General features: G+C 36.5%; 3 protein-coding genes and 1 long non-coding RNA gene across 5 annotated transcripts; 2 read left to right on the forward strand and 2 right to left on the reverse strand.

Moving 5' to 3' along the window:
* The first annotated feature begins 5,680 nt into the window (after nucleotides 1-5,680).
* Nucleotides 5,681-7,237, forward strand: grp (gastrin-releasing peptide). 2 transcript variants are annotated; one of them, XM_015376369.1, is made up of 4 exons: nucleotides 5,681-5,955; nucleotides 6,083-6,195; nucleotides 6,509-6,702; nucleotides 6,787-7,237. In XM_015376369.1, the coding sequence occupies exons 1-4, from the start codon at nucleotides 5,951-5,953 to the stop codon at nucleotides 6,838-6,840; spliced, it is 366 nt and encodes a 121-aa protein (XP_015231855.1). In that variant the 5' UTR covers nucleotides 5,681-5,950; the 3' UTR covers nucleotides 6,841-7,237. The 2 variants fall into 2 exon arrangements, 1 of the variants encoding a protein (XP_015231855.1); XR_001481276.1 differs by having other exon boundaries at nucleotides 5,684-5,959; nucleotides 6,787-7,210.
* Nucleotides 7,238-9,706: 2,469 nt separating this feature from the next.
* rax (retina and anterior neural fold homeobox) lies at nucleotides 9,707-12,027 on the reverse strand. Its single transcript, XM_015376364.1, has 3 exons — nucleotides 11,691-12,027; nucleotides 11,200-11,423; nucleotides 9,707-10,529 (listed from the first exon to the last, which is right to left on the reverse strand). The coding sequence occupies exons 1-3, from the start codon at nucleotides 11,941-11,943 to the stop codon at nucleotides 10,083-10,085; spliced, it is 924 nt and encodes a 307-aa protein (XP_015231850.1). The 5' UTR covers nucleotides 11,944-12,027; the 3' UTR covers nucleotides 9,707-10,082.
* On the forward strand, nucleotides 11,244-17,130 carry LOC107085813. Its single transcript, XR_001481275.1, has 3 exons — nucleotides 11,244-11,384; nucleotides 11,736-11,963; nucleotides 16,996-17,130. It is a non-coding gene; the product is annotated as an uncharacterized LOC107085813 (long non-coding RNA).
* On the reverse strand, nucleotides 16,399-21,397 carry cplx4 (complexin 4). The gene is made up of 3 exons (XM_015376365.1): nucleotides 21,155-21,397; nucleotides 19,562-19,649; nucleotides 16,399-17,184 (listed from the first exon to the last, which is right to left on the reverse strand). The coding sequence occupies exons 1-3, from the start codon at nucleotides 21,316-21,318 to the stop codon at nucleotides 16,957-16,959; spliced, it is 480 nt and encodes a 159-aa protein (XP_015231851.1). The 5' UTR covers nucleotides 21,319-21,397; the 3' UTR covers nucleotides 16,399-16,956.
* Between the last annotated feature and the right edge of the window lie 2,673 nt (nucleotides 21,398-24,070).

Genomic DNA, 24,070 nt, shown 5'->3' on the forward strand with positions numbered 1-24,070 from the left:
TCTGAAGATTTTATTTAAAAATACCATTATTATAATTATTTATATAATATGATATTTATACTGAAATATTATATAATATTTATTTTTATTGTTTCTGTGGAAGTCAGTGAAAACAGCAATTACCTCATAAACATCCAACTGGTTATCTACGGTACCTACGATTTATGGCCACTTAGGATCAAATATTTTGACTGGTTTCAACTACCTTAATCTATACTGGGCAAATATTCCCTTAAACATATTGTTACCCAAACATGGAAAAATACAACTTCATAAATAGTATTTAACATGTTTTCTTAAAGTTTCATATCTTTTAACCAGTCTGTTTTAAATAATTTCCTTAAAGTAACCATGTTGAGATAGAGTAATTGCTTTATGTTGTATATTTTTAGATAGACATTACAAGTAAGGTTTTAGAAGACTTGGTTCTGTTTTCAGTGCGAAAATCTCAGAATTTTAGTTTTATTAATATATATATTTTTTCACTTTTATTTGAGTAAAGAGGTCAAGTTGATACTTCAACTTTTACTGTTTTTTTTTAAACTGCAGTATCTATACTTCTACTTAAGTAACAAAAGTGTGTACTTTCGAAACCACAGCCGCTCACACTGAGCCTGGTTCTGCTGGAGGTTTCTTCCTGTTAAAAGCAGAGATGGGAAGTAACGAAGTACAAATACTTCGTTACTGTACTCAAGTAGATTTTTCTGATATTTTACTTTACTGTACTACTTATTTTTATGGCGACTTTTTACTTATACTCCTTACATTTTTACACAAATATCTGTACTTTCTACTCCTTACATTTTAAAAAATTGGCTTGTTACTTTAGTTTTGAATCATTTCAATGGAGTTACCATTATTATTTTTCACGTCATCAATACCAAATTCAATCTAATTGGATGGGAATCTACGTTGCATTTGACGCACCACTACAAGATGAATCGACAGCTCGGTGGCGGTGGTGTTAGCATAGTAGTATGGGCAACGAGATGATTGAAAATGAACACAACGGAGATCTAGTCCTATTGGCAGACATTCATTTAAAATGTAGGCAACGGCATGAAAAAAGTGGTTTCTACTTTTACTTTTATACTTTAAGTAAATTTACAAGCCTGTACTTTGTTACTTTTACTTGAGAAAAGAAGTTTAATCAGTACTTCCACTTTTACCAGAGTATTTTTTAACACAAGTATCTGTACTTTTACTCAAGTACGGAAAGTGAGTACTTTTGCCATCTCTGGTTAAAAGGGAGTTTTTCCTCTCCACTGTCGTTACAAGCATACTTAGTGTGTGGTATTGCCTTCGAGTCGAGTCAATGCAATCAAATTGATTGCCTTAGATAGAAAACTTTGAATCAATTTTACTGTATGATCTGGTGAACTGTAAAGTGCCTTGAGAGGACGTGTTGTGAATTTGCGCTATATAAATAAATTTAATTGAATTGTCCTGTGTGATGCCAATCTTATTACAATTTTTTTTTTAATAAATATTATTTCTTTAGATAAATTAGTGAGATTTAAGCCAAAAATAAACTAATGCTAAAGTGCACCTTGGCTTAACTGTGATAACAAAATCCTTTAAAAAATTCAATATTAGGAAATCTTACGACAATATTTGCTATTTCTACATCTCACAATTAATTTTTTTACTTTAGTTTTTTTGTCTTGGCAGATTACCTCTCGTGAGGTTGATAACACACTTCAATCATGCTGATAGTTTTGAGGAATATCTTCCTAAAGAACAAGTTATACCTATGAAAGAAAATTCTAATTTAAGGTAAAGTCAATCTGATTCACAATCTATAAAATTGTGAGTTCATTTTAACCTTAAGAGTGCAAAGTTTGAGTTAAAGAAACTATCTAAAGTACAAAGGCTTAAATTAAAATGGTTTTAAATTTTCTTTTGTTCTGTTTTTTACTAATATGGGTGCACACATTTTGTAAACAGCTTGTATGTATTTTTCAAATAATTGTTTAAAAATGTTACTATGCTTCAGTAAATCCAGATGACCACCAGAGGTGGTGCTTCAAGCATTGATCATGATCATTATTCCTGCTGTGCAGGTTGAAAAATTGTAAAAAATTATGACAACAAAGTAATTTGTTGTGATCAACATTATTCTATATATTAATGTGCATGATCACTCAGTCTGTGTAATAAGCTTCAGCAACATGTAAAAACAGTTCAGGCTGGTGGTGGTATGATGGTATATGGGATATAATTCCTTGGCACACTTAGTACCAAATTTGCATTGTGTCAACACCACAGAATACCTGCGCATTATTGCTTTATCCCATGTTTATCCCTTTATGACCACAGTGTAGCCATTTCTGATGACTAATTCCATCAGGAAACTGAACCATGTCATATAGTGCAAATCATGTCACACTGATTGATTTCTTAAACCTTATCGAATCTATGCCTCGAAGTTCTGACGGCAAAAGAGGGTCCAACCCGGTGTTAGCAAGATGTACTTAATAAAGTGGCCAGTGAGTCTATATGTATGTATATTGTATATATCTTAAAATTTTTCTGTGTGCAATTCATAAAAAAAATGCAAAATTAGTTTGTTTTATTTAATTCAAAGCTACTAATTTTCTAAATGTATTTATTTTTAGATTATTAATTTAATTGAAAAATCAATCAGTCAATCAATTACTAAAAGAAAAGATAACTCCAGCACTAGTTAGAATTATAAATTTTGCTCTATTTATTTTATACTGAACACCAGAGATGGTGCTTCAAATATTAGAGAAGATATAACAATAAGGCCCTTGAGGATCCAAAAAAGAAAAGACAACCGGAAAGCAACAACAGCACCTACCGCAGTGAGACATAGAACGCTGCTGCTGGAAGCCCCTGTAGGGGATAGGGTGTGGCCATGTTCACCTCATAGAATTTTGCAATGGCATCTTGGTGCTGGAGGCTGCCTCACCAATGGCCTCCAAAACCACTCCAGTAATCCCAGCCAATGAGTTAGATAGGGTCCTATGGTGTAGTGGCATTCCCCTCCAGGTAGAGGCTGACCCTAAAATAAGGTAACACCCATATTCAAACATGCCATCCTCTGCTTGGAAAGGGCACAGCCTTTCTGGGGACCAGTATAACAGACAAAGGTTTTTGTCTTTGATCTTAGAGTGGACATACTATCATGTGACATACTCTTCAAGTCCTCCGACTTGACACAGATGTTCAGAGAGGGTCCTAGAATTAAAGCAGGAGTGGCAAGATGCTGCAAGCATTAGTCCCCAGAGTAACCATATGGATTCTATCAACAACATTCCACAGAAATAGACAGAGCATGCTGCTGTTGCCAAGAACATAGGCTAGCAGAAAGCCAGTCTTCAGAAAGAGCTTCAGATCCACCCTGTATGGACTCAAATTGGGAAGACCAAAAGGCTTTAAGGAAAATAGACACAATGTAGGGGCTACAGGTTGCATGGAAGGAACTCAAATGTCTGGCATTACTGAAGAACAGCCCAACAATAAAGCCCAGTCTGACAGTTGAGACACTTGAGAACCAAGGGGGACAGTAAGATGCATCCTTGCAAAGAGATCCACCCTTAGCCACATTGAAGACCAACCAAACGTGACCCATTATCTCTGGGTGAAGCCATCATTAATGTGGAAGAGGCAACCAGCAAGACAGAAAGCATGCAGGTGCATTCTGCAGACCTAAGATGGAGGTTGCACTAAGTCTGGAAAGCCATGATACCACCCATTTGGTTTGTCAGGAATAGCAGTCTCAGAGACCTGTACCCCCTTGAAGGTTTATGTGGTAGACCACTGTGGTGTTGTCAGACTGATCAACACAGGGCTCCTCCACAACACAAAGAGCCAGGGACATAGCCAGAAGATCTAAAGCATATAGATTGATTATGTGGGCGAATGTGGGGCCATTACCCCTTGCCGTATGGCTCTGCTAGGTTGCATCCTGATCTTTCAAATAAGCATCTGCCAAGCCAGTCTCCCTCCAACACAGAACTGATCCTGATCAGAACACCGTGCATGATGTAGGACCCATCCTGCCACTGGGACAGAGACAGGCGGCACAGAGGCAAAACACAATGTCATCTGTGCCTGTGTGCATGACAGGCAGGGTCTTAACTAAGACTGTCCAGCCACATATGCAGGGGCCACAAGTAAAGCAGTTAAGGGGGTTCTGCGTGGGATGAATGTGCCTAAAACACTTTGTCATGACAGAAGCCTTAAAGGATGGTTAGAACATTGGTTACCACTTGCATGGACTGTAAGCAGTCATGGGGACAAAGTACAGGCAAATGCCAAGGAAGACCATTACCTGAGAAGGGTTTAAGCAATTCTACCCCAAGTTCACACTTGAGCCCAGATCCCATATATGGGCCAGCACTAACTAAATATGTCCCGGACCTTCTGGTTTCAGTTTGCTGCACAATTTTGTCCGTTGTCCACATAAGGCAGGATCAGCTTGGGAAGAGGACTGCCCTCTCACACTGGTTAAACACCCAGAGAGAAACCTCCAGCGATATAAAGCAATAAGGATATGAAAAATATGTATCCTTCAGATTCTCAGATTGCCAAGAAGACCAGTCTGGAGGCCAACATTTAGAAAGGCATAACCCTCGAAGGGGTGGTCGGTTCCCTAAGGTCCAGAGTCAGATCAAGATCTCAGTTCTTTTTTAGGAATCAGGATATAAATTGAATAAAACCCCATTTGATCCAGCAAAGGTTTCACAGACACTAAAACACCTTTGGCAAGCAAGGTACACAGTTTTTCAGTGCAAAACTAGGCCATCAGGGAGTCATGGGGTGACAGTCATATGGACCCCAGAAACTTGGGAACGGTGTCAGAAGTGGAGACAGTATCACGAATCCAGGGTGTGAGCAACCCAACATGCCAGCTGACCAGGAGAAAAATGTCCATCTCCCACCTCATCTATGGGTCTTTTTTCTTAGAATTCTGACCTTAATCTCAGAATTCTGACTTTTTTCTTAGAATTCTGACTTTAATCTCAGAATTCTGACTTTTTTCTTAGAATTCTGACTTTAATCTCAGAATTCTGACTTTTTTCTCATATTCTGACTTTAATCTCAGAATTCTGACTTTTTTTCTCAGAATTCTGATTTTAATCTTAGAATTCTGACTTTAATCTTAGAATTCTGACTTTAATCTCAGAATTCTGACTTTAATCTTAGAATTCTGACTTTAATCTTAGAATTCTGACTTTAATCTCAAAATTCTGACTTTTTTTTCTCGGAATTCTGACTTTTCTCAGAATTCTGGCTTTAATCTTAGAATTCTGACTTTTTTCTCAGAATTTTGGCTTTTTTTCCCCATAATTCTGAATTTTATTCTCAGAAGTCTGACTTTAATCTCAGAATTCTGACTTTTTTCCCATATGTCAACTGAAATAAAATTAAAATATCAGTTAACTTTTTTTATTTTTTCAGTTGCCCTAATCCTCTTCCGTAGAAAGAAGCCATATATTCAGATAGTCGAAAATACGTTAAAAACTGGTTTCACTTTTGCAACGTTTTTTCTTAACTTCTGTTATTGGACTTAAAGTGGGGAAAAAAAATCAGACCGAACAAAAACATCTCACTTTTCAACAACTATTTTTGGCCTAAATCAAGATTATGACGGACGGACATATTTAGCCTAAAAACCAACAAATGACGTCTGGTGTTTGGGGGTGAGCTTCTGCTCTCGTGCTGATTGCGGTGACGTTCACACCTGAACTAAAATATATAAGCAATAATCTGCGTTATCGGCAACTATAAATGATCTCCCAGCTGTATCTGCCTTCCTCCGCAGCATTTAGACGCGCTGACGTACAGCTGCTTCAGGAGGAGCGCCTAACTTTCTTTATCACTCATTCCTATTTAAGCCATTGGGAGAAGAAATTCTGCAAATCGGACGTCTTGTTTTCCCCTCCACTTTGCATCGGTCCAACCTCCAGAAAACGCAACGATGGTGTAGGTAATTTAAAGTTAGTCTGGATAAAGTCAGTGCAAAGTAAGGGCTGGTAAACATCGCTTGGTTTGCAGTTAACCTCCCGCCTATCATGTGTGCGGTGCATCTTTGTTATCCATGGTCTTACAGAGCGCTTTGGAGCGTTTTTATCATCCTGGCAGCAGCGCCTTGTTTTCTGCGCTGCTCTGAAAAACCTGCATTAGTTGGGAAAATGTATCCGAGGGGCAATCACTGGGCTGTAGGTAAGGAAAACTTTACATTTATCAGAAATATTTCAACCAGTTTTATTGTATTGCGCAAAATGAATCATAATGGGCAAAATATCTAAACTTATGTAGCCTAATATTTCAAATTGCATTTATCCTTTTTAAGTAACATAATATATTTGGATTGAAAATATGTTTGTTTTTTTAATCAGTAATCAGTTAATAAAGACAATAACACCTAGGTTAAAGCATGTGTTTGCAGGTGGTTCTCATGGTTTATTTCTTATTTTTACAATGTTCAAGTAATTTTAATTGGCAGAAGAATGATTTTCAAATGCTTAACCCACAGGTCATTTAATGGGAAAGAAGAGCTTGCCTGAAAAGCAGCAGGTAAATCTTGACTATATCACACTTTCACAATCGGACAGAATCGTTGACCAGGACCAAACTGTGAAGGCTCTGTCACCAAAAAAACAGCTAACAATACTACAGCTTCTTCATAACAACAAGAGAAGAGAATATAAAGGAAAATATCTCCAAGAGGTCTGCCTGCAGAGTCAAACACCATTAGTAATCTCCGACCTTCAATATTCTTACAGATCTCTGTGTTATTGCTGTTCCCTCTAGATGTTACACCTATTTCTCCTGGCTTTGAAACTCCAAGACAATGAATCCTCCTGAAGAAAAGACAGACTTGGTTGGAAACGCTGCTTCTGACGTCTACTTTCTCTGTAATAACAAAATGACCATGTATAAACTGTGCTAGACACAAACATTTCAGTTTTCAGTTATTTACTATTTTTACTCCCGCAAAATAAAGGTTTCTACTACTTACTGACCGACAAGAACGTGTCACAGAAAGTGAGAATCTGAAATAAATTAAAAATTATACTTGCATTGTGGATGTCGGATCATGCTTTGCACACAGCAAGTCGCTATCTTTTGCTTCAAGAATGAACTGAATGAACAGTTCTCTCTTATAAAAAGATAATTTTATGATGGTAACATTCCGATATTACATTTCCTTTCAACCATAAACAAAAAGGGTAAAAAAAAAGATTTACCTCACGGTTAATATATACTGTTTAACAGGAAAATTAAAGAGGAAAACATCCATATTTTCTAAATAAAGACAAACTATACTTTCCTACAACCTTTGCTAACAAATAGATGCATATATTTAAACATCCACACTTCTTAGATAAGAGGTATAGTGGATAAAATTCTTTCAGGTTTGAGTTCTGGGGCAAACATCTTTTCCATTGTCATTACTTACCTACTTTTATTAATAATCAATCTGCATAAAATTGATATTTACAAGCACTAAAATCTTCATAAAGTAAATATCACTGTGAGATCAATAAAGTCAATCAAGTAATAAATTGATTATTTAATACATTTTTATTAAAATATTTATGTATGATTTAACTGAAGGCTCCTAGATGACTTGCATTTTCTCTTTACCCCATTATAACACAAAATCTAGTTCTGAAAAGAGAATTAATTCTGTACTCATCATCTTTAATGTTAGTATATTGATGTGCATAATAAACCACAGAGTTTTTGTTGTCAAGTAATTGTTAATATATGAAAGATTTAAATGTTTTGAATATTCCACCTGAGAGTATTACTGCTGCCACCATCTGTATTAGAGGGAAGAAAATGGTAGCCAGATGGGCCACCCCTGGCCCCCCATCTTGCTCCGCCCCTGTGTATTATAAAGCTTGTAGGTAATTGCCCTGCTTCTTCAATCAATATTCTATACATAATATGTACCCTGGTCGAACTAAACTTACATTTCTCTTTCAACATTTTAACAAATCTACCTTAACCAAAATTAGGACAAATTATTTGAAATTCCCAATTCCTCCTAAATATAAAGAATTACAATTCATAATAATAAATGACATATATCCTTCAAATTAATACCTAAGAGAGAGATTTAAATTCAATATTAGGAATTGTGGTGTCTCTACAACTAAATTGGAAACTACTAATCATTTGTTTTAGGAATGTAAAGAAGTAAGAAACCTATGGGATCAACTTCAGATCTTTCTATCTTCTAGATCTATAAATGTGGACTTTAATTCCTTACAAATAATCCAGTTTGGTTTATATATTAATGAAAAAAATGTGGAATTCTTAGTCAATACTTTGATGATTATAACCAAATATTATATCCATAAATGTTGTTATGCAAAATGCTCCCTCTCCTTCTCTCCTTTAAAAAACGAACTTTCCTCCTTTAACCGATGCCTGAAAAAGATGCAGAACCTTAAAGCAAATACATTGTCTGAATTATTGGAAGAATTTCAGTTAGTCCCCTCTTCTTAATAATTTATGTTATTTTTTCCCCCCATAAATTATTAATAGGAGTTGTGATCTTATTTGTTTCTTGTAATGTTCATTATTTAGATATTGTTGAGATTGTCATTTATATTTATTATTTTCAATAAAAAAAATAAAAATAAAAAAAAGGCCATTGCCCTGCTTTGTAAGTTACAATATCCCTGTTTTACCGTTAGGTGGCACAAAAGTTCACTTTTAAGAATATCTTCCATGTCTTAGCAACTTTCTAGTTTCAGAAAACTCGAAAATAACCATATTCCTAATTGAAAACACAATTAGTGTTGTATGGTTAAGTAATGACTCGGTATTAAAACACACACACACACACACACACACACACACACACACACACACACACAAAAACAATAAAAAAAAAAAAAAAACAGACACTCCAGTGTTTGTCTGTTTGAGAAGAATAGATGACAATCAGTATTATTTTTAGCTCCCACTGGATTCAAGCAGATACCGGTTAACACTAATTGCAAAAGTTTGGCAACGTCCTTTTAAAGCCCTGCTAACATTTCTTCTTCCTCCCTCTCTTTAGCCACTGGTCACGGATGAATGGTGAACAATTGAGGGGCGAGCCTCTTTCACCCCTATTAGGAGTCTGATCCCAGAAGAGAGAGGGATAAAGTTTATGGGAGTTAATGAGGAGGAAAGAAGCAGGCTGAGGGGACTAAATCTCTAAAAGAGTTTATAGTTAATAGTTTTAGGCCACTTTGGGATATACCACAGTTTATTAAGATTCGGACATATTAGAAAAAATGATAGATATTTGTCTACTATAAAATAACAGAAATAAACTCAAGGAAGCTTAAAATAACTTATGATTTATCTTACTTTTAGGGGGCTGCACTTTGAAAATAAAAGCTATTTAGCTTTTTACCGCTAGAGGGCACTACAATCAATATTTCCAATTTCTCGTGTAAAAAAAACAAGCGCTTTATACTTTTTTGTTGCCAATATAATGCAACATTTTTATGTTTGAAAATTTAGTCATTATCTATTTTATTCTTTTAGGTTTTAAAGTCTATAGTAATCATTTTTTAAAGCTTTTTCCCCCCCACATTTACAAATTATGTGAGATTTAATTGCCTAAATGCTCTTAAAATTATAATGTCTTTGAAACAATATGCTTATTTTTTCAGTTTATTATACAGGAAAAATATATTACATTTACTTATCAAAAAGACTGAATGATTAGAAAAAACAAATGAAGAGAATCAAATGATGCCAGTTTGTACTGGAGAAGTTTGTACTGATAAAAAAAACAACTATTTGCAAAATCAAGATAGGGAGAAATTAAGCAAAACTTCACAGTTGAAACAATGATCAAAAATCATAAATGATAAGGAAAGCATATTTAAACATATTTTATACTTATATTTTGTTCTTTTTACTTGTTTTTTTCTACAATTGTCCAGGAATTTATGCTCCAGTTATGAGGATTTTGTGGTTTTATTTTTCTTGGGTTGTAAAAGTGTCCAAAATGATAAAATCCAATCAACAGAAGAATAAAGTATTTTCAAACACTGTCGTCTGGATGTTCATGTCGATTTCAGGCCATCAAAGAATCACCAGGTCTTCCCAATAGACTGAATGTGCTCCTTGGCTTTCATCCGTAGTGAGGCTATACTGGAGTTCTTTGGGTTGACTGAGCACTGGTATGTGGGTGGCGTGGGGCACATAGAGCTGATGTGAGGCAGGTGAGAGCTGTGTCCCAGGGCCGGCGAGGTGAAAATAGATGCTGGCAAGGAAGAAGGTATGGATGGTGGAGGAGAAGGAGTGTAAGCACCCTGGAGGCTCTGCGAACCGCTGATGAAGCCTGGCAGTGACTGCAAGGAGGCGGACGATGTGATAGGAGAGGAGAGCCAGGGCTCCAGCGGCAGCGTGGAGCCCAGGGTGCTGGTAGATCGGCCAAAAGACAGGAGAGACGGGGAAGGAGTGTCCTGCAGCTTGATGGCGCTCACCTCCAGCTTCTCCTGGCGACGCCACTTGGCTCGCCGGTTTTGGAACCAAACCTTGAGAGATTTTTTAGAAAAAATTGGAGATTAACAACAATATAACATCCAAAAATGACATATGTGAAACATTTATTTTACAATCTTTTTATGTAAGACATGAAAATATTAAAATATTGCAATTAAAAGATTATAAACTGTATTACTATATTACAAGTTACTTAAAAAAATATAACTTTTGATTCCTTTCAAATAAATTATATTTATTAATATTTTCAAGTGGAAAATTTATTAGACATATTATTAATAACAAAGCAATTCTTCCAGCTGTTGTTATTCTAAAACCAAACAACTCATTGCAAACAATGGAGAAAAAAAAATGCAGTTTCCTATTAATTAATTAATTAATTATTTATTTTCTTGGTTTTTTTTAGAGCTATCTAAATACTCAGAATGTAAATCCTTTTACATTTCTGCTAAAAAGTTGCTTAAAATATAATGCTTAGATTTATTGAATTTTATTTGGCTGTTTATTAATTAAAACTTGCATTTTTAATTTTTTTTTAGAAAAAATGAAGAAAGTGATGTGGATCTTCTCTAGGAACATTTAGGGTTTCTACATTAGATTTTTAGAACTGGAAAAATAAATACTTGACATATAAGCAAAGTAATATTAGGGAATAGTTGTTCCTGTTTCTGATATAGTGTTTATTGTGGAGCTCAGTCCTACCTGCACTCGGACCTCCGGCAGGTTGACCTTCAGAGCCAGCTCCTCTCTGCTGTAGACGTCCGGGTAGTGGGACTTCTCAAAGGCCCGCTCCAGCTCATGGAGCTGGAAGGTGGTGAAGGTGGTCCGGTTTCTGCGGTGTTTCTTCTTCTGGTTCTCGTCGTCGGACAGCCTGCCATCTCTGTCCGGTGAGTCCGGGCCTGCGGAAGCCTCCCCGGAGCACACACCTGAAAGCAGCAAAGATGCGTTCACTGACTCAAAGAAAAAAATATAATTTTGTGTTGTTGTTGTTTCTGGAAAAATGAAATTAGAAAACCCCGAATTTAAAACTTTATCATTTCCAATAAGTTATTTGTCATAGATTATAACGTTTTTTTATTTAACAATTTCCTACTATTCAAATATGTAAAACTCTTCTTTTTAAAACAGATGCATTATATCTTAAACTACCAAAAAAATAAAATAAATTTAAATTAAAAGTAATGAATACTGACTGTCGCAGCTGTCTGTGTAATGACTTTTCTTCCTTTGGGTCACAGTGTCCTTCCCGCTGTGCTCTGAGTCTTTTATGGTCTCGGTGTAAGGCGCTGACTTGTGGAAGATGGTGTCCTCCTTGAAGCCCAGGATAGCCTCGATGCTGTGGACGGTGGCCGGGTTGTTCCCCGGGCTCTGCGCGGAGCGGACGGAGGGCGAGGTGCGCTCTTCCATCATCATCATCATTTGGGAAGGAGATCCTAGCAGCCACATCAGTCAGCTAAAGTCCAAAAGTAAAAATCCAAATTCACACTTCTACTCTTTTCCTCAAAAAAAGAGTTTTTTTTTTTTTTTGGAAAGTTGTCTCCCTCTGTTTTTATGGAGCATCTTTGCTGATGGGTTTTAAAGGTCTTGCATGGGACCCCCTCCCCTCCCACGTCACGGAGGGGACGTCCTGCTGGATTTAGGGGGTAACTGTGAAGCCAGCAGCCTCCCTAAGCAGAGCTCCACCCCATTCCAAGTGCATCACCATGCCTCTAAACCTACTTACATAAATCTTAAAACCATCTTTCCACTTCTCCAGATGTCATGTTCATGTCAACGTGTGTGGGGGGGAATAAGGGGAAGATTAATCCCACAGATTAAGGTACAGCAAAATCATAATTACAAGATCTCTGGTGAGAGCAAGGATTGCAAGATGACAGCTTAATATTTAATCATATCTTCAAGATATTGTCGCCAAAAAAGAAGTTGATTCAATAAACGCTTTTGTTTCTCTGGTCAGAAAAAAAAAGTGTAGATTCAGATTTTTAAATTGTCATGCATTGATGGGATGATAAAATTAAAAAAAATTAAACTTTTAACAAAATCAAAACAAAGGATTTCAAAACAATGTCTTTTATATATTGCATTCAATAGGATGACTGAAGCAAAACAATAACAATTTGAGCCAGAAGCCACTTAACAAAAACAAAGATTGACAGCAGTGTGGTAATCCTCCTTAAGGGGATTAGTTATTTTACTCAAAAGAGTTAAAACCTTTAACACTATTTAGTTTTCCCTAATTAGAGAAGTTGACCTGTGTTGGCCCAACAGGAGGGGGTTCAGTGTGAAGAGTCAGGATAATGAATAATATCATAATTTACACCACAAAGTATGAGACTGGGACAAATCTTTTTACAAAGCAAAACCTCTGCAGCAATATCTATTGACACACAGACAGCACTTTAATAAATCCATCTAAAAACACTAGATAACATTTTTATTTGACAATTGAAATTTAAAACCAGTTTAATGCCAATTTTATTTCTTGGCTAATATTAATGAATGATTGAGTCTGTTACTGATGGTGATAAATAAACATTTGTACCCTTTTCTGTTTTTTTTTAACCTATATCTGCGAGCAGTTGGCAGAAGCCTTAAATTCTAATAAAGATAATGGTTTTGGGCAGTAAGGAAATTTATGGGCTTGCACAGCTGGTTTGGCAGAGATTCGAGATCACTTTAAAACTGAGCCAATACATTTTGAGTGTTGTATTTCTGATGTTGAAGAACCTCAGCAGCCTGCCCATGTATAGAAGCAGGAGGTCATGGTGGAGCATTATTTCTAATTTCGATCAACATTTTATGATATGTATCATATCTTCTGACAGGAGATGGAGGAAAGTCCATCACCAGACCAATGATCAATAACTCAATCTCAGAGACTCATTCGATTATTACATGAAAAAAACCACGAAAGGTCCTGAGGGGAAAAATGCTGGGAGATAAAAGTATATTGAATGAGACACATTTAACCCATACTATCACTTTTTAAAGTGAACTAGCCCGCAAATGAAATTATCATTATTCAGTGCCTGATAGCTACAGTATAATAAGGAGTGATAAAAGGTTACAAACTGAGTGACAGTCATTTTAATACAGGACAATCAAACCAAGGTTTAAAAGGTCTAAACTGGTACCAGCTGCTCTAAGGATCTCAGCTTAAAGGAATAGTACACCCAAAACATGATTAGCCTTCATTTTCTACTCACCCCCATGCTGAACAACACTCTGGAGTACTTTTTTGATATCTCAAATGCATCTGGAGATCTGGGAGGCTTCTTGCTGTCTGCTGACATTCAAATAATGGAGGTCTATGGCGCCCGAGACAGAAAGGTCCACAAAAGTCCACAAAAACTTGTCAATATTCCTCCATACTGCTCGTCCAATGTAATCCAAGTGTCCTGAGTGGGTAGCATCCATAATTTACTCGAAACGAAGTCATTTAGAACGTTTTAGAGCCTAAACAGTAGTGTATAGGATTTCCTAATAGCGCCCCCATGCGCGCTCACGATTCTACGGAAGCCGGCAGACCAAACCGGAAGAGAGTGCGCATTCAGCGTCTGCTCTGCCGATAATGCAAGCGTAGAAGAAGAAATGTGCTGTTTACCTGTGCAAAGAAAGAAACAACGAAAGAAAAATGTCTGAGGACTTCAGTGTTGAGGAAGAGCATGAGTTCTTTGCCGAGCTGAATGCGCTGGTTTGGTCTGCCGGCTTCCGTAGAATCGTGAGCGCGCATGGGGGCGCTATTAGGAAATCCTATACACTACTGTTTAGGCTCTAAAACGTTCTAAATGACTTCGTTTCGAGTAAATTCTGGATGCTACCCACTCAGGACACTTGGATTACATTGGACGAGCAGTATGGAGGAATATTGACACGTTTTTGTGGACTTTTGTGGACCTTTCTGTCTCGGGCGCCATAGACCTCCATTATTTGAATGTCAGCAGACAGCAAGAAGCCTCCCAGATCTCCAGATGCATTTGAGATATCAAAAAAGTACTCCAGAGTTTTGTTCAGCATGGGGGTGAGTAGAAAATGAAGGCTAATCATGTTTTGGGTGTACTATTCCTTTAAATAGTTTTCTCAAAGATAAAATGGAAAATGGTGAACCATTTACATCGTTGGGGATTGTAGCGTGGGAACAATCGCTGAATCTTTCCAGAGCCTTTGCTCTCTGTAAATGCCAAAGGCTTTGTAGGAATAAAAATTAAAAATGCCAGCCAGCTGCTGAGTAACTTTAAAAAAAAACAACTGTCAATTAAAAGTCATTTTTCTATAATAATGACCTACTTTTTATATTAGTCTTTTGTAGGAATAGTCTTTTGTGGGGAGTGGCGGCCTAGTGGTTAGGGCATAGAGTTTGGAATGCAGAGGTTCTGAGTTTGAGCCCCGCTCCCACAGTCTGCCACTCTGGGTCTCTGAGCAAGACCCTTTACCCCACACCCCTCCCCAGGCGCCACACAATGGCAGCCCACTGCTCCCCAAGGGGATGGGTTAAATTCAGAGAGAAATTTCTCAGTGTTAGATCATCCATCCATTTCCTGTCACACTTATCCCAAGCAGGGTCGTTAGGGGTGCTGGTGCCTATCTCCAGCTGTCTACGGGTGAGAGGCGGGGTACACCCTGGACAGCTCGCCAGTCCATCGCAGGGCATTACAGAGACACACAGGACAAAAATCCATTTACACACACACTCACACCTAAGGATAATTAACCTAACAGTCATGTTTTTGGACAGTGGGAGGAAGCCGGAGTACCCAGAGAGAACCCACGCATGCTCAAGGAGTACATGCAAAATCCATGCATTAAGACCCAGGAATCGAACCCGGAACCTTCTTGCTGCAAGGCAGCTGAGCAGCCAATGTGAGATCAATAAAGTTCATTTATTGAAGGTTTTATTAATCATCTATAAATTTAATTAAACATCTAGACTATCCCTGCCGTGTCACCAACATAATTTCATTTCATATTTTTGATTTTAGCCTCTTATTTTCTAGTGTTATTAAAATGTAACCAATATATAACTAATTATCTTTGCCTTATAATTTAATGTTGTGGTTTGTTAGTCTATGATCCTCTATTAAATGTAAATCAGTATTGTAAAAATTAGATAAACTGCACTGCCTGAGGGAGATATTTCAGTTATTTATATTGATGCTAAATCATATTTAGCAGACCTAAAAAAATGCCACTGGGTGAAACATGATCTGAAAGGCAGGCAGAGAAGGCACCGGCTGACAACCTTGGCATTGCTGATCCTATTAGATGTAATCTCCAGACTTTACAAATCCGCAGCCGTTCAAACTTGGCTTCTTGCAAAACTCCAAACACTGCAGATTCCCATCCAACCCCCCAAATGGCCGTCCTGATTTTCTTCAGCCTAATCGTTGCTGTTTGTGTAATGCCCAATTAAACTAAGACCTATTTATTTTTCACTCTGTTATCCCCGATTTGCTTAAATGAGATTAATTGCAGCTGCATACTGTTATACATTTCCTGGCTATATTACTACGTTTGAGGGATGATAATCAAAAAGACTGAAATTAAAATTATTTTAAACCAAAAAAAAAACTTCTGAATTATCTTCAAACTCAGCTTTTTCTATAATTGACACCAAAAATTGTTTGTAATTGGTAAAACATTAAATGGAAATGTGAGGAAACTTTATCTTCAAGATGTTTCTAGTAGTAAGTGTTTTCTCAGCCTACAAGGTTTCATGTTTGAAAGTCTCTCAATTTCATCCTATGCTAATTAATTGGTGATCCAAAAGAAAAAAAGTGGAATTTTAAATTGGAAATCCACAACCAACTCAATGCTTGAGTTTGATATACATTTTTATTTCAACCACAGAGTTGTCTTTTCACAATAAAGTACATTCCAGCAGTTTATAAACACACACCAGTTGCCTTTATTATTCATGTATTGTAGGTTTTGTGCAAATCTGCAAATGTTTCTGCAAAGTTTTTGTTGCTTGATAATCTCCACCTTCCATGTAATACCGAAATAGTAGCTAAATATATTAAACACCAGAGACAAAAAAGAAAAAAAGAATAAATAAAACCAAAAGGAAAGTCGCATCACACAGGAGTGATTGGTTTTCTATCAGAATATATTGGAACACTTTGATTTCCTTGACAGAGAAAAACACACACACATTTATTTGGTCTCATTTTATGACACCACTAAACATTAGAGATGGGGCACCCTTAACATAATGTAACATACTGCAAATTTGAGAGTAAAAAAGGACATTTTACTGTAGATTTTTATATATATACCCACTGCCAGTTGTAATACATTCTATGATCTGAATGTTTTTTTTATTGTATAACATGAGAAAGGGCTTATGTTCAAAAATGTACAGAGACTCAGGCTGTTACGGTTCATTTCTTCCAATCAAGTTGTTAAATCATCATCTTAGTAACCACCGTGTATGTTCCTCCTTTGTTTTCTCATTCTTTTTCACATAACAGAGCACTTCTCCTCTGCTTTGCTCTTCAGCTCAGTGACCGTGGCAGAGGCTTTTTCCTTCAGCTGGTCCATGTCCATGTTCTGCAAGTTTTGAAACTGGCCCATTAGCGAGTCCTTGCCCTCCTCCTCCGTAGCATCCTCATCCACCATCTTGAGCAGCTCCTCTGGGACGTCCACGTCGTCCCCAGCCATCTCAATCATGTTCTCATCTTGCTCACTCTGCAGGTGTGAACATTAGGCAGGGGAACATATAGTGAGGAACCCATCATTTCTTTACATTTGGGTTCATGATGAAAAGCTTCACATAAAATGTCAGACCTGCCTGTTTTTTTTTTTAGATTTGATCAGAAATTAAATTTATTTAGGTTTTTATTTCTATGAATTTGCAATTTTATGAATAAAATTATATATATTTAACATTTTTGTAATTGCATGTTGTAATTCCTTATTACAACTACAATCAAAGGTTTGCTTTCCTCTATTTTCTAATTGAACTCATCACAACTTATTTGGCCAATGATTATTATAATGTTTACTTAATGTGCACTTCAGTCTTCTGGTGTGACTTCTGTCATGTAAACACCTCGTTCTGCAATTAAAAGGTGAATTGAAAATAAAAGTGTAAAAAAATAACCGTTTTTTTTTTTTTTTAGCCTTTTGAGTATAAACAATTTCTTGTTTTTTTTTGCTGAGTAATCCAATGAAATCAAATGTATCTAACCTCTCGATTAGAAGCAAGCAGAGATCAAAATAAGACAAAAAATGATGACATTTATTTTAATATATATTTTCTATATTGTAATGATTTTAGGATATGTTGTTTTTTCAATGCATATAATTGAAGGTTTCCCGCTATTAATTATCGCTATATCTTTAGCTTCATCAAGACTTAAATGTGAATAGGCTCCATCCTGTAACTACTTTAACATTCAATCTGTGGGATTATCAGACCAGAATTAGCTTTTCCTACCAAGCGCAGCCTAAAGATAACCTTGGTAAAGTTGTGTGACTTATGATTCCAACTTCCTGTTTTTATAGTTAAACGTTTGATACATTTAATGTCAAGAATAATGCCGTATTAAAATCCACACCTAAAAACTAATTGTGCAAATTGAAATTTTTCTTCTTTTTAAACCCAACAAACGTTCAGTTATGCTACTTCTATAAAATAAAAATGTTATTTTTTCAGCATCAAAGATAATATAAATGTACTGCAATTCAGTGTAAACAATTGCATGTTCCAATAGTTAAGGTTTTATCATTTCAAGGTTTTAATGTAATGCAGAATGACTTTTAAAATGAATGAATGAATTAAATCAACCAAGTTCTTGAAAGGTAAACAGAATAACTGTTTAGAGCAGCTAAAGCCTCTCAGCGTAAAGATCTGTCATCACAATGGCCCCGATGTCATTAATGTAAAAACTCCTTGTTTTAATAGTTTAAATTAAATCGACATACCTTTTTCTCCTCCTCCATTATAGTTTATTGCTCTGTCAAGGCTCCACTGAATTTCTCAGTTTAGATCCACTAAAGTCAATGCTGCAGTTCCTTAAAGCCAGGTCTCTCTGCCGAGGTTCACCCTAATAAGCTTGGAACACCTGCTCCGTGGCATTTGGCTTTCTAAGACTGAAGGTGCAACAAGCCTTTCTTAGTAATCTGCTGTTTAACAGACTGCTGTTGCCAAGTGCTGCAGTCATACAGAGGTGACCTCGAGTAAAACCCGGCCAAAGCTGAATTAATTCAATTCAAAAAGTTAGTCCGATACAGCCTCCATTCTTCAATATAGATTTAGAATATTCATCGTAAATTAAAAGTTGTTTTAAAAGGTCCTACACTTTGGTTACGATGTGATTAATTTTTCTCCTATGCTTCTCTCCCTTACTATTGTTTTTTCACTTTTGTTTTACCTTAGAGTCTCTTCAATCTTTAAAATAACTGTAAAATGTCCAACCTGCAGTGTAAAAGCTCACAAGTAGAAAGACTAAAAAGGCATCTTAGTGTCACTTATAGCTCTTAAAAATGAACCATATTTTTTGGAGGAAGATTTATTTTATCCTAGTTTGAAAGCTTGTTACAATGTCTTTTATAATATTCCTATATTTTAGTATTTTTAATGAGATGCTAAAGAAAGAGAGTGATCGGTTGGAAATTTCACCCTCTTTTACCTGCTGCTGAGCACGCCTTTAATAAATGTTCCTGCACTTTTCTTCATTTACAAGATGGACAGATTCTAATATTTAGAAGGTCTCCGCCATGGCATAAATATGCAGCCATCTCTTTTAATGCAATATGCCTAAAAGGCCCGTGCAGAACACATAAGATGAGAAAAGGGGGAAGCAAGGGAATCCCTTTGTATCCAAAGCATGCATGTGCAGTCAATTCTTTGTCTCCATCAAATTAAACAAATTTAGAAATATTTGCTGTATAATTGCTTTTAAATGTATGTTATACTTGGCATCTGCCATGTTGAAACCTGCTTTAAAGGTAAGAGAATACACTTATTTAACTGTTACGCTCATATTATTAGGCATCTGCACCAAACCACCTCCAAATATGAAAATACAGAAAGTTTAAAGATAAAAACCAAGTTTTTTACCTTTGGCAGTCTGTATTTATCTCTGAGACACACTCTTAGAGTTGCACGCTCTGCCTTTTTGTGTAAGAAATCTGCATCCCTCTCCATCCTGGTAAAATAGAAAAACAATAACAAAAACAACAATCTCATTAGTTCAGTCTCTTTCACTCTTTGTCACAACAAACACCATCCAGGTTGGTTAGAATATAAGGTGTTTACACCAGCTTTTTATTGACTTGCATCTAAGTTTAAAATGTATCTGTTAAAACTGTGAAACAACTGTAGGCAATAGGATTTTGTGTAAAAACTTTTCTGTTGGAAAATAAAAAGCAAAGTGTATTTTGTAGTATTTTCATGCAATATCTTAGAAATATTAACCAATTACTTTATACAACAATCAAATACCATAGAGGTTTATGACAGCGCTTTCATGCAGGTTTGGTCATATGCAAAATACAATCAAACATATCACAAATGTCTCTCTGTAACAGATTAGTAACGTTTTGTCTTAAAAACTGTTTTTTAAATAGTATCTGAGTATTCTGATATTTTCCTTAAACTCTCGGTGCAGTTTCCCTCAGCTAGAGAGGAAAATACAAACCCAGACATAATCAAGCAAATCTACAATTTGACCAAAACCTGACAACAGGAACTCTAATAGGTACACGATGTCTTCAGTTTCCAAAGCTGATTTAATTAAAAACATTTTACCCTCAAACTAAGTCTTAAGTTTTAAAGGTTTTAAGATGTCAGCTTTTTTTTTTTCTTCTTTATAATAATATCTAACCCTAAATGTTTATTAGTTTTTCTTTTAAGAGCTAAATATTCTCAAACATGTTATCACAGAAGGTAGATTAATCTGCTTATGTAACACAAACAAGAGGCTGTGTTTTGCTCCAAACATAGATGTACACTTTGTTCCATTAAATAGATATTATTTCTGTTAAAGTTAAATAAGAACTGTGTGTCACAGACATATTAAATACTGATTACTTCAGAATTATATCAATTACCTTTTTGTAAAACATTTTTTAGCACAAGATAATTATTTTTGAAACAAAAACTTAATGTGCAAAAGAAATATGCTGATTAGTTATGTGTATCTAAAGCAGCTTAAATAAAATATTAATTTTAAATCATTTACATAGCTGCAGGCTTTAAGGCATTAAACTAAACATTGCAACTAAAAGATTAAACATGCATCTAGAAGCAGAGATCATGATAAAAACTGTAAATCCTTTATGAATCAAAACAGATTATCACCAAATGTTATGATTTATTTTATTATGCAATTGTTAGGTTAATTAAAATGAGGAAACTATAGATGATGTTTCTGCTTTACATTTATTTGACTTTAGATATGCAGAATATATTCATAGAAGCGAACAAACAGTTTTACTTCATTTTGTGACTGTCAGAAATAGATTCATCTAAACAGAATAAACACAAAGCGATAGGCTTGAAATTTTGACAATGACGGGAAAGGGAAAATTGAGGGAATATAATAAAAGTATATGTCAAGGTCAGATTTTATGCCCTGCAGCCATTTTGTTTTTTTTCCATGGGGCCAGCAGCAAGAGCCCAAAATGCAGTTTGGTTCATGTGTCTACTTACTTCTCCTCTACCAACTGTTTTTGGTATTCTTCATACTCCTCGCGAGTCATCCCAGCTGCTTTTGCAGGATCTGACGGGGCGGCCTCCTCCTCTTTGTCACCGCCACCACCGAGACCTATCCCTGACAGTGGGTTCCCAATCATGCTCTTGATCAAAAAAGCCATCTTGAGTTTTTCAAGCGTTCACCCTCCAAGCACTGGGATGTTTCCTCTGACTGAAAAAGTAAAATCTTGTTGTAGCTTTCCAATCTAGAGGTAGCTCTCTAGCTAACCTCCTGCTTGTCTATAGAGTCAAGGACACACTGAAGACAAACAACACACACACACACACGTTCACAACACACACTGCCATAATCTGGATTTAATCCTTTCTGCTTCACTATACTAAGAGGCAGATGGCCTGCTTTTTATCTATTTTTAAATCAAGCAGACCATCCTGGATGTTTGATAAAAAAGATTTATTTATACATTTTAAACAGTTTTTAGGCAAAACATTAACAAAAACTCATAGGCCTTAAGAGTAGATGGATCGTTACTTTCAAGCAAAGACAGAGGCTGCATTGCTCCCACCCACTGCTGCTTAATCATATTAGTGAAGTACAGAGCGGCCCGTGTGCAGCTTACACTGCCAGGATCAAGCCGAGTGGAGAGAGCAGCAGGATTATACTGTATTCTTGTTTATCTCCATGAAGCCATCCTTCATGCGGTGCCATTGTTTTAATGGGAACGTGACTGGCTGAAGGTGTGAAATGGGGAGGAGTCATCCCCTCGTCAAAGATAGGATCATAATTTACAAACACTATGGTGTTCTTTGGAACTTGATCAGTTTACTTGTTGGGTGAATCACAGGAACTTCCCCAATAGATGATGAGGGATTATAGTTTTAGAAGTTGCACAGAAGAATATTTTCTAACTGTAGAGGACAAGGTTAAAACAGTGCAACAGGGGACCAAACAAGCAAAGCCTATGAAAAAAAAAAAAAACAGTCACTCTAGATCCTGCTGATCAGCCCGAACCATGACTGCTGGTCTTGAGAAGAGCTTATCCATCCCACTTATTCTGATGTGTCAATGAGCTGTTCTACATTGAAAGTCCTTCTGCCTTACTTAAAGCCAAGTCATAGGTCTTTGCTTTGTCTGAGTCAGACCATAGTTATGTGTTGGAATAGATGTGTAACTTTTGGGAAACAATCTTCAAAGTTTTTCAAGAACTGAAATATTTCCACAGATGATTACAGGACATCCGAAGTGAGAACTAGCATTTTATCGAAACACTAAGGGCCTGATCGACCCAGATCCAAAACAGGGAGCTCTAATGCTTAAAAAAAAAAACAAGCAAAAAAGGTTCAGTTTATGAAAAAAATTAAAGCTTGGTTACATAGAAGTTTAATTAGTAATAAAAATAAAAATAAAAAAACAATCAGGAGACAAACTTCTATTTTATCTCAACCATAAATCCTAATGCATAATTCAAAATCAAGATGGATCCATAATGGTGCTGCAGACTGGGGATTTATTTTTTTTAGTACCAGAAATGTTAACAGTGGCCATAAGATAGCCACAGAGAAAAGCTTTTAATTTCAGAATATTAAAACTCTTTTTCCACTTAGGTAAAGACAAAGAAATTTCCTCTCATCTGTGGAAAAGGAGCACCTTCGTATTCATATATACAGTTACAAAACTCACTTGTCAAAACAAAGACTTGCAAGTTACTTTACACTAATGAATGTGATTAAAAGTAAGAAAGGACAAGTGTGGATGAATCCAACCCTGCTTGACAGCACAACAGAAAAGCTACTTTAGAAAAAACGATTGAGATTGAAGGCAGTAAGAATCCACCCAGACGCTGGAGATATGAAATGGCCTCCATTTGTAACCGACTCCATGTCAGCTCCTAGTTCACCCAGCAACTTAAAAGAAGCATTGCTTAATGGACAGGAGAAGAAAATAATCAAATATGGGCACGCCATTCTAAGAGAAGACACAAGTTTGGAACTACCTTTACTTTTTTATCAGTCAGTGGTTTTAAATATTGGCCTATGAAAAAATAATAATCCCAAAACCGGGAAATAAGAAAACAGAATCACTGAGAAAACACATTGGTTTCTGATCGGTGTGGCACAGATTGAACAGATAAAGCACCGGTTTCACCATTTATTTCTATGATGCAGCTGCAAATAAGTATTTGCACACCTGGTAAAATCAATGTTAATATTTAGTACAGTAGCCTTTGCAATTACAGAGGTCAAACCTTCCCTGCAGTTTTTCACCAGGTTTGCACACACTGCAGGAGGGATTTTGGCCCACTCCTCCACAGAGATCTTCTCTAGATCAGTCAGGTGTCTGGGCTGTCGCTGAGAAACACAGAGTCTGAGCTCCCTCTAAAGATTGTCTATTGGGTTTAGGTCTGGAGACTGCCTAGGCTATGCCAGAACCTATATATGCTTCTTCCAGAGCCACTACTTGGTTATCCTGGCTGTTTGCTTTGGGCCTTAACGAACACGCTTAAGCTTAACCTTTCGTGCCTTGCAGCATATCAAACCATGTTGTCTTAGTGTATCACCAATAGTAACCTTGGAAACGGTGGTCCCAGCTCTTTTCAGGTCAATGACCAGCTCCTCCCGTGTAGCTCAGGGCTGATTTCTCACCTTTCTTAGGATCACTGAGACCCCACCAGGTAAGATCTTGCATGGAGCCCTAGTCGGAGGGAGATTGACAGTCATGTTTAGCTTCCTCCATTTTCTAATAATTGCTCCAACAGAGGACCTTTTTTCACAAAGCTGCTTGGCTATTTCCCAGTAGCCCTTTCCAGCCTTATTGAGGTGTAAAATTTTGTCTCCAGTGTTTTTGGACACCTTTAGTTAACATTGCGCCTAGCTTGGAGAGCCTATTCAATGCATGCTCTCAGAGCTCTTTTT

The sequence above is a fragment of the Cyprinodon variegatus genome, unplaced genomic scaffold, assembly GCF_000732505.1.
Source record: "Cyprinodon variegatus isolate N-32 unplaced genomic scaffold, C_variegatus-1.0 Scaffold134, whole genome shotgun sequence".
Lineage (NCBI taxonomy): Eukaryota > Metazoa > Chordata > Actinopteri > Cyprinodontiformes > Cyprinodontidae > Cyprinodon > Cyprinodon variegatus.

Excerpts from the sequence above, each read along its gene's own strand:
- cplx4 (XM_015376365.1), bottom strand. The coding sequence starts at position 21,318 with ATGGCTTTTTTGATCAAGAGCATGATTGGGAACCCACTGTCAGGGATA. Across the intron at positions 19,650-21,154 it reads AAACAGTTGGTAGAGGAGAA|GATGGAGAGGGATGCAGATT; the intron begins GTAAGTAGACAC and ends CTATTTTACCAG. Across the intron at positions 17,185-19,561 it reads ATAAATACAGACTGCCAAAG|AGTGAGCAAGATGAGAACAT; the intron begins GTAAAAAACTTG and ends TCACACCTGCAG.
- rax (XM_015376364.1), bottom strand. The coding sequence starts at position 11,943 with ATGTGGCTGCTAGGATCTCCTTCCCAAATGATGATGATGATGGAAGAG. Across the intron at positions 11,424-11,690 it reads TTACACAGACAGCTGCGACA|GTGTGTGCTCCGGGGAGGCT; the intron begins GTCAGTATTCAT and ends TGCTGCTTTCAG. Across the intron at positions 10,530-11,199 it reads TGCCGGAGGTCCGAGTGCAG|GTTTGGTTCCAAAACCGGCG; the intron begins GTAGGACTGAGC and ends AAATCTCTCAAG.
- grp (XM_015376369.1), top strand. Across the intron at positions 6,196-6,508 it reads GGGCAATCACTGGGCTGTAG|GTCATTTAATGGGAAAGAAG; the intron begins GTAAGGAAAACT and ends CTTAACCCACAG. Across the intron at positions 6,703-6,786 it reads AAGGAAAATATCTCCAAGAG|ATGTTACACCTATTTCTCCT; the intron begins GTCTGCCTGCAG and ends TGTTCCCTCTAG.